The sequence below is a fragment of the Anopheles coustani genome, chromosome 2, assembly GCF_943734705.1.
Source record: "Anopheles coustani chromosome 2, idAnoCousDA_361_x.2, whole genome shotgun sequence".
NCBI lineage: Eukaryota > Metazoa > Arthropoda > Insecta > Diptera > Culicidae > Anopheles > Anopheles coustani.
The window spans coordinates 21,707,063-21,723,570 of record NC_071289.1 but is presented as its reverse complement, the minus strand read 5'-3'; the positions used below and the strand labels follow the sequence as shown (position 1 = coordinate 21,723,570).

The 16,508-nt window shown below is 45.8% G+C and overlaps 3 protein-coding genes across 3 annotated transcripts; 1 reads left to right on the top strand and 2 right to left on the bottom strand.

The window, feature by feature from the left end:
• Window positions 1–522: 522 nt before the first annotated feature.
• Window positions 523–4,080, bottom strand: LOC131262814 (uncharacterized protein DDB_G0271670). Its single transcript, XM_058264893.1, has 4 exons — window positions 3,113–4,080; window positions 2,640–3,032; window positions 2,364–2,558; window positions 523–2,087 (listed from the first exon to the last, which is right to left on the bottom strand). The coding sequence occupies exons 1-4, from the start codon at window positions 3,376–3,378 to the stop codon at window positions 1,034–1,036; spliced, it is 1,908 nt and encodes a 635-aa protein (XP_058120876.1). The 5' UTR covers window positions 3,379–4,080; the 3' UTR covers window positions 523–1,033.
• Window positions 4,081–4,516: 436 nt separating this feature from the next.
• On the top strand, window positions 4,517–6,372 carry LOC131262820 (zinc finger CCCH domain-containing protein 15 homolog). Its single transcript, XM_058264901.1, has 4 exons — window positions 4,517–4,715; window positions 4,851–5,294; window positions 5,382–5,873; window positions 5,936–6,372. The coding sequence occupies exons 1-4, from the start codon at window positions 4,644–4,646 to the stop codon at window positions 6,173–6,175; spliced, it is 1,248 nt and encodes a 415-aa protein (XP_058120884.1). The 5' UTR covers window positions 4,517–4,643; the 3' UTR covers window positions 6,176–6,372.
• A 747-nt stretch (window positions 6,373–7,119) lies between these two features.
• LOC131262816 (homocysteine-responsive endoplasmic reticulum-resident ubiquitin-like domain member 2 protein) lies at window positions 7,120–13,489 on the bottom strand. Its single transcript, XM_058264895.1, has 4 exons — window positions 12,127–13,489; window positions 9,250–9,767; window positions 8,349–9,053; window positions 7,120–8,271 (listed from the first exon to the last, which is right to left on the bottom strand). Exons 1-4 carry the CDS (start codon window positions 12,250–12,252, stop codon window positions 7,734–7,736), a joined length of 1,887 nt encoding a protein of 628 aa, XP_058120878.1. The 5' UTR covers window positions 12,253–13,489; the 3' UTR covers window positions 7,120–7,733.
• Between the last annotated feature and the right edge of the window lie 3,019 nt (window positions 13,490–16,508).

Here is a 16,508-nt window from a genome sequence, read left to right as displayed (position 1 = left end):
TGCTACGAAACGGTTCACTCTTTCTCTCTCTCTCTCTCTCTTGATCTAGAACGAATTCCCGAAGCTCCTTCTTCTCTATCCATTTAAACTTACTGCTAGTAAGCTACACAGCCAAACGAAGGATGTTGTAATATTGTATGTTGCCGAATCTGGTTGCCCATCTAAAGATAATAATAATCGAGTGTATGTATACGTGTAGTTGTGCATGAGTGCCGTCTATGGCCTGCCCGCTCCAGGGGGCATATCTTAACAAGCTAACTTACAAGTTTCTGCCTTTGTTTTTTGGTTCCTTTATGTTCGATCCTTTTCTCTGTTAGATCTGAATCCATCCCTGCGCAGGGAAATATTTCGTTCAACCTTCAAAAAAGGTTCCTACATTGTTCTGCACGTCTGCACAAGGCATCAGTAATTCATTAGACCCAATTATTAGTACAACTAGTTACTGGTACTGGTACAACGAAGAATCTACAGCGAGTGGAACCAAACGGGTAAGCATTCTCCAACGAACAGAAAGACAAAAAATATCGTTGGAAAAATTCAAACATGCCCTTTTCTTCAACTAGAACATTGACAGAAACGATCGAAGCGGTAATATCTTGCGCAAAACACGGTCAAACCCGTATTATGGCAGTGTGCCCGCGAGTGCCGGTTATTTTTCATCACTCGATCAATTTTCTCCAATTCCCATTAAGCGTTTTAAAGCTATCAATAGTTTTCTTACTTAAAACTAAACTAGCCAGCATAGTTATACGCTAACGCTATTCTAAAGCGCTTTGGCTAACACACAATAGATCGTGCAAAACTTTCCACCTATATGCCTATGATAGTAATGCTGTAGCAAAATGACGCTCGATCGTAGTGCGCTTTTCCCCGCAAGTTGGCTCCCATGGCCTGCTTCGCCCGTTTCATCGATCAGCTGGTATTATTATTGTCCCTATACACGCTACGTGTTTTCTTTCTGCCAACGCCTACTCTGCCGTGGGAAAGGCCTACAATTGCTGGTTATTTCGTTGGTTTTGGTACTTTCATATGCTCAAGATTCAGCAATCTCTGCCAGATTGCTGCTCGGTATGGCCATCATGGGGAACGAGGTTAGCTGGGGACAGATTGCGGCTGCAGCAGCCGCCGCCGCTGCCGCAGCAGCAGCGGTTGTTACAGATCCGTCCGTACTAACCACAGTGGCGCTGCTGCTGCTGCTGCTGTTGCTGATATCGACTGTACCGCCACTGGAGCTGCTGCTACTTCCGCCCGTGAGGCCACTCAACCGACTATTATTACTGTTGGCACTAGTGTTACTATCGCTAGTAACGCAGCTACTATTGCTGCTGCTGCTACTATTGCTAGTGTAGCTACTATTACTATTACAGCTTCCTGCTGCCTCTTGATCCAGCACCGACTTTAAAATCTGTTCCCGTAGTTCCCGAGACGCGGCAATCACGGCCGTGGAAGAGCCCAATCGCGCTTGCTGACGCTGGTGGGTATCACTGAGGCTTACTACGGTTTGATCACAGGCCATTTTGCCGCCACCAGTACTACTGTCCGCCTTCAACGGTGTCTCATCGATATCTCTCTCCTGCTCGGTGCGTTCCTCCACCACCCCACCAGCATGGCCAATTTCCATCGCTGTGTCGCGACATTCACTGCCACTGCTACTACTACTGCTGCTCACCCCACAGTCCATCATCATGGCCACATTGCGCCCGGTTCCTACCGTTTCCGCCAAAAGATTACCCATAGGGTTAGTCGGGGGGCCTCCTGTCGGTGTTGTACAGGTGCTACTGGAGGCACTACCTCCTCCACCATAATGCAATGCGGAACCTCCACCTACAATACCAACCCCAAATGGATTTCCCGGACATAGGGTGGGCGGCCCGGGACTGGGGGCTCCGGACAGTTTGGTGAGAAAAAACTTGGGCGTTACTCGGCCACTGCCCGAGCTGGATGCCGCCAGCGGAAATAGACCACTTGGGGGCGGATTGCCGTTACCATTGTTGTTGTTGCTACCGTTCTCGAAGGAAGTGGTCGACGAGTCGGGGCTTGGGCAGATCGGCGAAGGTGATGGCGTTTGGCAAACGGGAGATGAACCGCTGTAATAGAAAAAATGCATATCACAAACATTGGCACATTAGGACAATATAATTCCGATTCTCTTCAGTCCAATAGAGTTAGTTGTTTCGAGCAATTGTTTGCATTCCAACACGAAATGGTTGCTATAAATAACTGGGCGCTTTAAGTGAACCGAGCAAACTCTCGGGCGTTATCAGTGGGGCATTGCCAATGTAATGGTAACAACCTGACTGAGTTGATTACAACCGATTGCTTTTCTTTTTTTCGTTTTACCAAGAAAAAAGTATTTTCCTTACCGTTCCGAGGTGAATATTTTCTTCGGTGGCGGTGAATAGCAATTGCCATAATTATCATCCAGATCAAACTTCCGCTTGACCGAAGAACTGAGGGGGCTCGGTCGCAGCGGACACGGGGACATGGAACGGCGCGTGACAAACTTTCGTGTCGGTGAGGGCGACGTCGTCGGATATTGTAAGCCAATCCCACCGCGGCTGGAAAAATGAGAGGAACGAAAATGGGCAAGAAATGAGCTGGATTCTATTCACGACTTGATTGAATACAAAACCACATACCTTGTTGGTGATGGACTAGAACAGCAAGTGGAACCGATCGTGGGTAGGGCGACGTGCAGCGGATTCTGCAAGTCCTCGTTCATCATCTTGCTGGCCGACGCCGCGAACGACCAGTTCTCGGCGACCAGTGTGAGATCTTCGTAGCTTTGCGACATCTGCATGGCCGAGTGAATCTCGCGTTCGTGGTTTACCTCGCGGGTATTGGTCACGTCGGCGCACTCCTCCTGCCGGAGCTGCGATATCCGGGGTGTAAGCCGTGGAACTGGCGTACCACTGCCATTGCGGCTCGGGCTGGCACTCCCGTTCGAGATGACTGCCAGTGGGCTAAAGCTGGCCGAAAAGCGCCTAACGCGGGGTGTAAAAATATTCGAAAACGAAGTCGGGAGAGATTCCCTACGGAGAGAGAAGTGAAAAGAAGGGATTAAAAACAATTGTCTAACAGAGGGTTAAGCCACTTGTGTATCGTTTCTTACCTGGACCCATCATTTGGTGATCCTTGCAGGGAGCTGCTTGTGTTCAGCATACCACTACCCGGCTGTGGTTCCGGAAGACCTGCCGTGAAAAGTTCCCGATTAAGCTGTAAGCTGCTGCCGCTGGTTCTGTTACTACTGCTGGGACCCGGTTGCGATTGTCCCTCGTCCATCGGCTGCACACCGACGGTGGCGATCGATGATACCAGATTGTTTATTTGCGGTGCACTAGAGCAACGTTTTAGTGCATTCGGCGAATCCACGTCCATTTTACAACTGACTCCTCTTTACGTCAAAAGCACTACCCCTCGAAGCGAGAGTTCTCGATGGTGTTTGCATAAAATATGCCCCCCTGGGCGATTTTCCGGATGGCAAACGGGGAACCGTACACCTCACAAGAGGTGCATCAATTTATTTTTCACTCGTAATTTAGTCTCACATTACACCCGTCGATGCCTTCGTTTGCTTTCCTCCGTGCGCTGCGATCAATAATTCATCACGGCAGCGTTTGCTATGGGCAACACAAAACCGAGGCGTTCGCGAAAAACACTAGCACTCGCCGCAGTAGGCACTATCGCACGGAAAAATCGATCGGCGACATTTTGTTCTCCAATTCATCCTTTTTTGGTGATCTTTTCCTCGTTCGCTACGCTTCTCTATTTGACAAAGTGCGTGAAAAGAATCAACTTTGGCTCGAAAACACACATCCAATCGCGCTAGGCAAATGTCTGACAACGTCTGTCGAACTGACAAACAAAACACACCACAGCGGAAGGGCTCGTTTTGTAAGCAAATCGCCGAAATTTATTCGAACACACTCCTTGAGAAGCGATCTGAAACAAAGAATCGTCAGCTCGATGGCCACGTCCAGGAAACGGATGCTGCAAGGGTTGCCATTCGGTTGGCCAGATCCTTTTCCATCCGTTCGTCCACTGCGTATGCACTGGTTTTTCGCGTATCTGGGCTCGAAGTTCCACAGGGAAGAACACACTTTTGGGAAACGGTTGCGAGTTTTCCGTTTTCGATGACAGCTCGGGTTTGCTCGTTTTCTCCGGGGAGTAGCTCTGCCTGCTCACGCTGCCGAAACGTAGGCATCGATCGTTTGCCTACTATCGCACAGGGCAGAACGAGATGATCGGTTTCGTTTGTAAACATACAACTTTCGGTCCCAAACGTCTCTCGCGGAATCGATGAAACTGTCAGCTTTTTGTAAAGAATTTTAAAAGCACATTTTCTATGAAAACTCAACAAAATAAGAGCCAACAATATCATCTCAAATATTATTTAAAATAATCAAGGGCCTTATGACAAATTTAAATGTGGAATTAATTTGTAAACAATTTCGTACGTTTTCCTCGACCAACGGCGCATCAACTGTCAGGACTGTCAAACGCAACGTCAACACGACGTGTGCGGTGTCCTGTGTGCATTTGTTGCCGAAAGTTTCGTCGCCGTCTATTTTGCGACCAACGTTGTGAAGGAAAAATTCCTAGCTTATCCAGAGGAATTCATCTACCCGCTGGTGCTGTGCAAAATGCCTCCGAAAAAGGCCCCGGCTGGAGCTTCGAAAAAAACCGAAGCGAAGAAGAAAGAGAAAATCATCGAGGTTCGTATCGACAATTGACACGGATGCATCGATTACTTACCAGCCAAGTGATCCCGTAAATTATTCGCCGTGTTGTGCCGCTGGTCCCAACCCTCCCCGTTACATATCGTTTGTTTAATCCCCCCGAAATCGCAGGACAAGACGTTCGGTCTGAAGAACAAGAAAGGAGCAAAGCAGCAGAAGTTTATCTCCCAGGTGGAGAAGCAGGTGAAGAGCGGCGGACAACATAACCTTACCCAAAATGTTAACGCCAAGAAGGAGGAGAAGGAACGGAAGCTGAAGGAGCAGAAGGAGCTGGCAATGCTGTTCAAGCCGGTGGCCACGCAGAAGCTCGAAATGGGCGCCGATCCGAAGTCGGTGCTGTGTGCGTTCTTCAAGCAGGGCACCTGCACCAAGGGTGATAAGTGTAAGTTCTCTCACGACCCGGCCGTCGAGCGAAAATCGGAAAAGCGATCTATTCACGTCGATATGCGTGACGGCGATATGAACGACACGATCGACAACTGGACCGAAGAGAAGCTGGCCGAAGTGGTTGCGAAGAAGCACGGCAAGGAGAAAACTATGCCTACTACGACGATCGTAAGTATCTATGCTTGCTTTGATTTTGACGCCTTGCGATATTACTGTTAATACCTAAAACTCACCCCGATCGTTTCGTTCCTTTAGATCTGCAAGTTTTTCCTCGATGCCGTCGAACGCTCCCTGTACGGATGGTTCTGGGAGTGCCCCAATGGTGAAAAGTGTATCTACCGGCATGCTCTCCCACCGGGTTACGTACTCAAGAAGGACAAGAAGAAGGCCGACTCACAAAAGGAAGAGATATCGCTGGTAGATTTGATCGAGCGTGAGCGGGCTGCTCTCGGATCGAACCAAACGCGTGTAACGTTAGAATCGTTCCTCGCGTGGAAAAAGCGTAAGATTCAGGAGAAGAAGGACAAACTGCAGAAGGAAGAGGAAAAGAAACTGAAGGACTTCAAGGCCGGCCGACAGAATGGCCTGTCCGGTAGGGAAATGTTCAGCTTCAATCCGGATCTGATCGACGACGGTATGGATGACGGTGAGGTGGCAATCGAATCGTACGGCCGCAACGAGGACGACGACGATACAACCGAGTACAAGGAGCTGGATTTGAATATGCTTTCACTATCTATCAAAGATGTAAGCCCACATGCCAATTTGTCTAGGTGCAGTTTTCTTTAAATTTTCCACTTTTATTGCAGGTTGATGACACCGGTACGGTGGCCGAAACGGATCGTTGGGCAAAGATGGCGGCGGAAGAGGCCAGTCGAACGGCGGCTGAAAAGGAAAGTGAAGCAGCTCCCGCCGATGATGCCGCCCCGATCAATGAAAACCTGTTCCTTGAAGAAGACCTCGAGGGGCTGGATGATGAGTTGAGCGATGATGACGACGAAGATGGAGACGATGGAGGACCCTCGAACGAAGCAAGCGAAAAGTCGTGATAAACTACAGCATTTAAATAATTCTGCAGCAACAGAAGAACTAGACTACCTTCTCGACAGCGTAACAGTTACTGTTTCCGATGTTTCCCGTTTTCTGTCGGAAAGCTTTCGTCACAGCACACAACCGCAAATACTGGTCACAATAAAGCAGTTGAAATGAATTTTAACACATGTTTGAATCCAAAAGGAACGTCAGTACATCCTCAACGCAGCAATACGCAAATACTTCGCTTCGTTGTTTCCTGCAAATAACAAACAAATCTGTAGTCTTGGTGCATTGTTTCATTTTGGATGAATCAATGAAGTTTATTTCAATTTTCTTTTCATCACTACATATTTTTCCAGTCATAGAAATCTTCATGTTATCTTTGCAACGGTATGAAGAACTAGACTTTTTCTAATCAACTTTCTCAATAAATCGTCTACTTCTACACAGCTGCTTACTTACGTAACATTTATTTTACTCCTCAGCTTTTACTTCTACAAATTATCGTTTATTGAAACGACATGCTTAATCTTTCCGAAGTAGTGAAAAAAGGGTTCCAGATGTAGAACTAGCTATTGGATTCATGCGTCCCAAATGCTGGGAACAGTGTTAACTCACGAACTCGAATGGAACGCATGCTTTCACGATCCATCTGAGGGAGGGCTTTTTTCTTCGTAATGTACAGAATGCCAAAGAGACAGCAACGCAGATTGGCTTATTGTAGTGTTCTAAAATACATCAACCAACTATTCAATTGATCAACAAACAGACGCTGGAACCATTAAAAGGTTGACTTTCGTTTTGTTACTTTTCAAATTTATTTCATATATTTTTTTGCACTTTATCTGATGCTTCTACTGAGCAATCTACAGTTCTGCTTAAAGCCAAAACGTTTAAACGCGCATATCTACCAGCCACTTCTACTTCTCCACGCTCACCGTTACCTAATTCCACAAACGCAGTAATTTGCTCGTGCAAATTCGTAATTTTAACAAACTGTTTTTTTATATTTATTACTTTTCTTTTCTAACACTTATGCCAACTATCATCCCTTCCAGCGGTAAGAGTGGCCTGTTATATTGGTATGTTAAAAATATATATAAAAAAAAACAATAAACAAATCTTACAGCACCTTGCGGACAGAGAAGGATGGTGAAACCTCCGGATTGCACCCCGTAGAAGCGGCGACCGCCGGGGTCCGTAAGTTTCCGTGATCTGTTTCACGACCTCCCGCTATCTGGTTGTATCTCTTAAATTATATGACAAGTGGCTATTAACAGATTTACATAATTTTGCAGATATTCAGTATAAGGGAGGGAAAAACAATTTAAAATCGTAACACAAACGCAAAACAAGGCTGGCTTAATTTCCGCCATGAAATGTTGCATTCTACCGTCGGTTTTCCGACTTCCACGACTTATTGAAGAAGTCCACGGTATGCCCACAGCCCTGGGATAGATCTACCTATACACAGGTTTCCTTATTTTATAGTATTTTATAATGCCGGCTAACGCATTAAGAACAATCAACCAGTCAAATGTGCATGCGAAGCAGAGACCTCGCAAAGAACGTTTACGCTGCCGGAGTGTCCGGAATAATGGAGGTGAAAAACGTTATCACGAGCGTTCCGAGGAAAGACGTCATGTCGTTGAACGTCATGCGTTGTCCTTCGGCCGCCGGTTGCTCGGCGGACGGCGAGTCGCTTTGAGTCGCAGCTGTCGACGGGCGCTCGAGAAGTTGTTCCGTTTCGTTGTTATTAGCGGGAACCGCGGTGTTCGGTTCTGCCGTACCGCTAGCTGGACCAGTTCGTGGGCGAGGAACGGGAGCGGGGCTTTGGGAAGTGGAAGGCGTTCCAACAGTCTCACCTTCTGCTACCGCGCCATCGGTTCGCGCAGCGGCTTCGGAGGCTGCAGATAATGCTCCTCCTGTAGTAACCGGTTGGTCATTTACAGTAGCTCCGCCATCGCGCACTGGAGGACCTTGCTGTTCAGGTACAAGGTTATTGTTTGGCTGTGCGGCCGCCGGTTGGGCTGCATTTCCCTCCTGCGCCGCTGGCAAACGCGTGAAGCGCCTGTCAATCGCCTGATAGACGCGATCAAGATGTTTTTTCCTAAAAATAAAGATCAAACGTAAAGATAAGTATTTCGCTACAACCCTGAGATTGATTTTCTTCATCGCCTCACTTACAGATACAACATTACACCAATGAAGAGCACCGTCAGGCATCGCATCGGGGACGAGTAGAGGTAAATGACCGTCATCAGTATACCCACGCGGCACATGCTGAAGAACACATCCAGCCAATCGTTATTCTCCTGCTCCTCCACCACAATGTTCGGAAACCGACGAGCCCGGCCCGGAGCTGCGTTAGCCACAGCGGCGGCAGCTTCGTCCTGGGGTGCCGCCACTTGTGCGGGTGCGACCGCTGCTGTTGTGTCTGTTCCTGCTGCTTGTGCCGTAGTTGCCGCCGTGGAAGAAGACGCATCGGACGATGCGCTCGGAGCCGTTACTCCACCGCTAGAAAGCAGCGACGTAGGTGTCTGTTGGCTGGTGCTGGTACTCGTGGATGGAATGGCAGGAGATGGTAGGAAGCCAGGAGTGGTGGTGCCTGGTTGAGCAGATCCCGAACTGACTGCTGCCGGTACGATCGGTGTTGGAATGCTGGTGGCCGTAGGTAGTCCACCAACGTGCGATGATGGTGGTGTCATGCAAGGGTAGTAGGCAAAGTTGGGGTAAGATCCGGCCGTGCCTGCCGATGGCTGCACTGGAACGAATGGAACGGATGGGAACACCGGCGAACCGGTAAGGGGATTCACAGCAGCGGCCGTTCCTGAAGCTGGTGGCACTCCCGTAGCAGAGTACAGAGCATTGATACCACCCTGTTCATTAATCCTATTAACAGTAAAAAACATAGAATTTAAATTCGTGTCGGTAATTGTCTTCTCAAACAACAACAAACATGCTAAACCTCCAAAGATCATAAGTATGAGGATTTAAAATTTACGATAAAACATCACGGAGATGCGTGCGCATTTCATTTGAATAATTCGTTGGAAATTAGAAGCAAAACACAATAGATCCCACTTACATATTAATGTATTGGTTAAGGTACTGCATGTAGGTCTGTTGCATTAAATTTTGCATCGCGACTGTCTGCTCCATGAATGGCGGTGGTCCCGGTAACGTGCGCAGTCCAGGTCTGGTTTGCAAAACTGTGCGATGCCGTAACCCATCGCTACCGACACCGTCCACCATCGACGTTCCCTCGTGCTCTCGTGAACTACCACCACCGGTCACACTGTCGTTGGATGTCGTTTCATTATTATTCGAACTGCCCGGCGAGTTAGAACTTGCCGCACGCGAACTACTGGCACCGGATGTGCTAGTGCTATTGGCGGATGCCATTTTGTTGCCTCCGTTTGTGTTTCTGTTCGATTTGCTGGCACTGCTGCTGCTACCGCCGTTTCCGTAGTAGCTGTTCTTTGGCGTGAAAACTAGATGTACTGTGTGCGCCTGCTGGCCATCGTACTGTCGGAGAACGTCCTTCAGGACCACGCTGTCGCTGAGCAGCTGACCGGAGTAAATAAGTTTCTGCTCATCGGAACTCTGTCGGGTTGGAAGAGAGAGAACGAAAGGTCGCTATTAGAAATTTGTCTAAACGGGGTAGGCTATGCTGTTCATTGACCGTGGTCAATGTTGGCACAGATTGCTAGGATTAAACGTAACGTGAAGAATGAAAAAACACTCACACCGCACAATGCTAGAAGAAAGATACTCGCAACGGACGCTCCTAGAATGGATTTTTGTCCTAAATCAAAACGAACTGACTGCCGCTAAAAGACTAACAGCAAGTCACAGTTTTGGATGGGTGAAATGGGGTTTATTTTGCTTAACAAATACAAAACCGTTGTTATCACCTTTTTTATACCAATGTGTTGCAAAGTCAGGAAAGCAGTAAAGACTCTACTGCTTGCTACAGCCATACGAGCCCTTATCATTTGCTACTTCAGCTTCGGCAGGGACACGTATTCAGTACATATTCCATAGCACTCACACACACAGATATAGACTCGAGATGCCTGACGTGGTACAAGTCTGTTTAATTTTGGTTTTCTCCCTCATTTTATTTGAAATCCAACAAGATTGTGTAAAAAAAATGTAGAAACAGATTTCCAGACTTTGTTGTGCGCGAAAGCGGCCTAGGAACGTACCCACGAACGGGGTGGACCTTGAATCCAAGGAACATATGTTCGAGTTGGGCCAATAGACCGGTATGACGTCAGATTTAGGTATGCTTTTAGGAAGCTGTTTATTTTGATCTCTTTCTATGAGCTATATAGCTGACATGATTTGATGAACTAAATCTGACGAATGAGGACAGTTTTAAATAGGTCCTCCCCGAATTCCATATAAAAGGAGAAGAGTCCATGAATACGAGACAACTCAAGATGTTTCATTGGGAACGAGAAAACAAGGGGTTTCCACCAAAACGAGGATTTAATTCGTTCCCAAACGACCCTTCTCTTCGTACTCCATCGCACATATGATGGTGCTAGACTCATTATCGTTAAGCTAGGTTGACGATCGTCTACCTAAATACCCTCCACTATGTTTTCTTTTTTCGTCCTCCTCCTTTCAGCCACACAAACCACAATCAGGATCCTGTAATGTCGAATGCGGACTGACGGAGGGAGTCAGGGAAAGTGGAGGGTGTTTGTGTACAAACACAGGCGATGGCAAAAATGGGAAGATTAGTACTATCTCGGACACACCAGCACGAATAGTAGATTATCGTAGCGCAAACAGGGCACAAATCGAGGGAGCAAAACATCCCCCCTTTAATTCCCTCCCGCTGAATTTGTCAGGGATTTACCAATTGTAGCGGCACAGTGGTAAACAGATGGTAATGATTTCTCACATACATATGTATCGTATGTATCGAATATTGTATGTATCGAAAGCAGGCCATACAGGAGATGAGCGGTTAAAGTTAAATCTTCCTCGAATAATTCTGATTTGCTGACTGAAAACCTTTCGCCCGAAGTGGAATGATCGCGAATATCTATAAGACGTGACTTGTTCGTTTGTTTCAATGACGGTGTAGCAAACAAGAAAAAAAAACTCTCACCGCAAAAAAAAATCTCTTACGTTATACAAAACCGCGTCCCAAAAAAATTACAAAGAATGTTCGAGTAGAGGTCGACAGAGAATTGATAAATCAATAACGTACTGGCCCCCCGTCTCGTAAATGAATGATGCAATCCGGGCCCAATTTGTGAAGAACGGAACCAATGTATGAAGACAACATCCGCTGTACTCTGTCTTGCCGTAGACATTGAGAACATGCGATGCCAGATATGTACACAGCTGAATAAGAAAAACCACATCAAGCCATTGCCGTTGTGGATGTATAGCGAATGGAACAAGTGGTGCAATTGTGGAACGCCACGTGTCCAAACAAAAAATCGTAACCAGTGCGAAGGGTCGGTGAAACTAAGATTCATCTACCGAAAACGGGAAATGGAAATGTAGCATACAAACTATTGTATCCACAATGTAACGAACTAAATTAGCTGGTTTTGCAAATCCTACATTAACTTAATTTACTGCGAAACAGTCTAACCGGTAGCAATAAACGTGCAGACGATAAAAAGTCACGTGCAGTCCTTCTGTCCAGCTCGCTTAGAATCAATATGAACTGACTCATAGATCTGCGCCTTACAACCAGTTTGGTTGTAAACATGCATGTTCCCCCTAATAGTGTCGCCAATTTGGACAGCCTCATTGACGGTGTCGCCCGAATTGTTTTGCCCGAAACAAACAGAAAATCGATTCTGATTTCACATGCCCGTTCATACCCCTAGAATGAACTACAAAAATGGAAAACATGACGACGATGATGATGATCATTGGTGCAGTACGGTACTTTAAAGGAGTGCTTCCATTTAATTTACATTCTGCTTACCGGTTTGCCGGGATACACTTCCGTCAGATGGCCCTTCAGTCGGCGTATGGTCCAGGAGGGTTCGCATTTGATGGTCAGGTCCTCGCACTGCTGATTGGACGCCTTCACGATCAGCGTTACATCCATGTTGCTGAAGTCCGGTGATGCAGTAATGGAATTTGTGGTAGCGCTGTTTTTTTTTTTTTGTTCAGCTTCTACCCTTCTCGCAGCAAACAGTAAATTACACACTGATGTAATTCAATGCCTCCGTTGATGTGCTGCGTCGAAAACAAAATATTGTCGCTAGGTGTCTCTCGCGGGACAGGGCGGGTCGCGTGGTTCCGTGTGCGGTGTGAAACCGTAACCGCTTACTGCGTTGTTTTGAACGTGTACACACTGTCTGTGACTGTACCCCGTTAGGATTATGTACTCAGCCGATTCGTTTGCTAGAACCTTCAGACGCTGATCATCTAGCTTTGTTTAGCTTTTTTTAAATTCCAATCTCTCCTCGCCTCCAAGAACTGTCGGGCGAATGTTTTGATCAAATCTGGAAGTCTCCTGAAGTGGCGGATACTTTACTGGCACCGCGATGTCGCTATATTATGACGGCCTTTTGCACGTCTGTATGCGTGGTGGATGATTAGAAAAGCGGTCTTTGTTACTGGCTTTCCGAAAGATCTAGTAGCGAACGCTCGCTACTTCCGAAGGCTGACGTGGGCTTATGCTTTTTTCTGTTTTGCTTCGTTTTCAGGATGGATTTTTCGGGTAGCGATATTTACAATATCAGGATGCACAAAAACAATCCCAAGGTATTCGATCAGGCAGCTAGTGTCTAAATTTAGACACCACAACAAAGTCCTCTTCGGCGGTGGTTCGCTTTTAGACCAGGGACTGCCGTTGAATGCTGACCGTATTAAAGTTGATGATACAGTTGGACATTCAGCGTTTGTGTTAATTAAACATACACGCCCGATGGCGGGGTCGCACTTCCTGCTAGACAGGGTCAATCAGTCCGATACGAAGGGTGTAGAGGCAGGCTTGAATGTACACCACTGCAAAAGATACTCGTAGCAACCCCTTTGCAACGGTAGCGCACAGTTTCACTAAAGTTTACTTTTCTTATCGCTGCCGTAGCGCAGTAAACCTCGCACGAATGGAATACGCGAAGCAAACTTCTTACATTCAGCAAAGAGAGTGATGTTTGCGTGTTTTTTCTTTCGTCCCCGCGGGGGATGATTCTTCCGTATCTCGTTTTGGCTCACAAAACATTAACAACAACATAAAGTGTACCTTTCCTATTCCTTTCACCGTACGCACACGACCAGGTAGGAGAACGTGAGATACTTTCACGGCACAGAGTCGTTTTGCACTTTCTTCGCGTTTCGCGTTGATAACAAAATTGAGAAAGTTGCCCGTTTCACAGAACGAAGAAACCGTCGTGGAGTCCGAAAGTCTCGCGAATGTTTGTGGTATAGAATAGTGTTGCGAATGCGGTTCAGCACCTACCTGGAACGATCCGTTCCCAGAAGAAAGATGATGCACTCAGCTCCGCCCAATAGCGAACTACAGGGTCTGTGGAACGAATATGAAGGGTATCTGAAATTTACCACCACACAGATCCGTCGGAGAGTCGAAAAGAGACAGTTTCTCTTTATCAGCTCGGTACCACAGGAACTAGTCCAACAGTACATGTACTTGTTTGTCATCCACAACATGAACTGAGTTGAACTTTCCGGCTGGATCTTTCCGTTTTCGACACAACAAGAACAGTAGCTAATAAGCTTGACCCCTTTTTTGTTTTGGTAATACAATCCGATAAAGCATTATTCCAACTTGATTATTCAACTCATCAATACAGGATCTTATCACCTAGTTCTGCGGAATTGTTCCGAAGGCTGTGGAACCCAGCTCCACTCTGCTCCGAAACATTTCAAATATCCCATCACTATTATAAAATTGTGATACTTTCGCGCTGCACTGAGTTGGCCGAAACGGGATTCGGAGGACTCGAAGATTCGATCCTTTGGCGGATTCTAAACGATTGGATCCCGTTTGACGGATTCAAATCATATTTGTTTGGAATTCGAATCAGATTCGAATCGTTTAGGACTCGATTTAACCTTCACCTGTTCAACCAAACTTTATCTATTTAAACGTTTAGCCGGCCTACCCGGGTAGCCCATACTTTTTTGTATTGAACATTCCGTTTTCCTGTACTTGAGACTAAATATCTTTTTATTGAGATGTCGCAACGATTTGAAATCTGCAGTGAAGATACTTGTGAGCGTTTTCCAAAATATCGTATACTAGCTTGACGCCCCGCCGTTGCTCGGTGACGAAGGGATTGAGAAAAGAATTATGGTTTTAACTATTGCTTGAAAGATATGTTTGAATTTAATAGTCACAATAACGACATATTTAAAATGTTTGATATTTCATCATGGGGGTCCGCGACAGCCGAGCGGTAGCGCCGGTTAGAAAATCGGCCCATGAGCGCCGGGGATCACCACCTCGACGGCGTGGGTTCGAATCCCAACCGAGACCGGACCCTCCCCTGTACGAGAGGACTGACTATCGACGTACAACAGGGAAACAAGTCTCGTAAGCCCTTAACGGGCAGGCATGACCAAGAAATCGTTACTTCAAGAAGAAGAAGAAGAAGAAGAAGATATTTCATCAATTTCCCCGTAATGTATAAACCTTAGGGTAACTATGTTGGATACACCTTGATATTTGTGTACATGCTTGTTTTGTTTGTGTTAGTAAAACTGAGTTTAAATTGTAAAATTTAGATGATTTTATCAAAAAATAAAGACCAAACAAACCTTCAACAACATCTGCAGTCCTTAAACTTAATGTGTGAAAAGTTTCAGAAGCGACGGTTCAGTATTGGTCGAGTTTTTAGTGTACACAGAACTCCATACATAAAAAAAATCTAAAATATGTAGATAACTCATAATTTAAAAAATCATCATGACGTTCATCCAAAACTCAATAGTTTTCCTTAAGGGGTGCGTATTACCTCAGGAGTCCCTATGTTGTTTGCATTGTCGAAGAAATCTTAATACGATGTTGTGTGTGGGTGAATCTCATAAACATTTGTTTTTTTTTGTCGCCAGAAAAACGACTTGGCAATTTGTTCGGAATGACGGATTGGGATTAGGATTCGGAGATTCGAACCCGAGGCCGGATTTGATTCACAACATTCCATCACTACTTAGCGCCGCATCCAATGAAGTGGATCGACAGACGAGGTTGGTTCATCCCAAGATCGGTGAAAAAAATGGTTGAAGCATCCCATGTATCGTTTGCTTTAATGGACTTTGAAACCCTATATGCAAAAGAAGTACTAGCACTTGATTAAAGGAAGAAAACCACCATTGCAGCGAATGTTTATCAACATGCCTTCGACAACTGATGGAAGTAGAGACACTAGATACCGCAGCGATAACAAATCACAAAAAGCCTCTGGTTGGTTAGTAAACGGCTTGAATAACAGAAAAATTCTGTTATTGATTTTCTGTACCGTGTAGTGATTGAGCCAAGGTAGTAAGATTAACAGTAATTGAATGAAATGAATGAAATGAGTAATGAATGATTTATGAGTGACTGAATGAATGAGATGCAACACAACGTCGATTTTGAACATTTTTTTTTTTCAAAAATCTAAGGCAAATAAAATTGGAAGAGAGGAATAATGCGTTTTCATGCCTCGTTGCAGGTGCTCATGATCGGTGATCATGAGGCATCAACGGTGAAATCAACGAAATTGTTTCTGTCTTCTAGAGCAACATGCGTTGAAATCGCTTTAACCGGCTGCAATTATAAAGTTGTGCTAAACCCGAGAAAGGCGTTGAGAACATACGCCGTTCTGGTGTAGACTCAACTTTAAAAAGTACCAGAGTTTGTAATGCGGAGGGAATTTCCTGTTTCCTGGAAAAACATATTTTAAAATTCCCTCTGGTCGAGACTCGTTAACTGGTGAAATTCGTGCTTCATAGCAGTATCCAAACCACTGATTCGATAGCCCCAACTGTCCTCCATCTGACCTGGAGCACCGACATCCGGGAACAAGACTTGTCAGTCTGCATTCACTAATGCCAGCCAAACAACATTATGGAAATGTTTACAGTTTTACAGCATCTTCTGTTCTCCTTTCGGTGTAGCTACTGGGATATGAAGCCCGTTGATAGCTCGATCATAGCACGGAAAGTTCCATTTTGCTCCAAATGTTGATGAAATACTGTTCCATTCTTGTTGAGTTCGTGGAAACTGGAAAATGTATACTTTAATAAATTTACCGATAATACAACACACTCAAAATTAGCACTTACGCACATAAATTTGTCCATAAATGCCGTCTGAATCGCATTGCAGTTGCTAACGATAAATGTTTAAAGCAT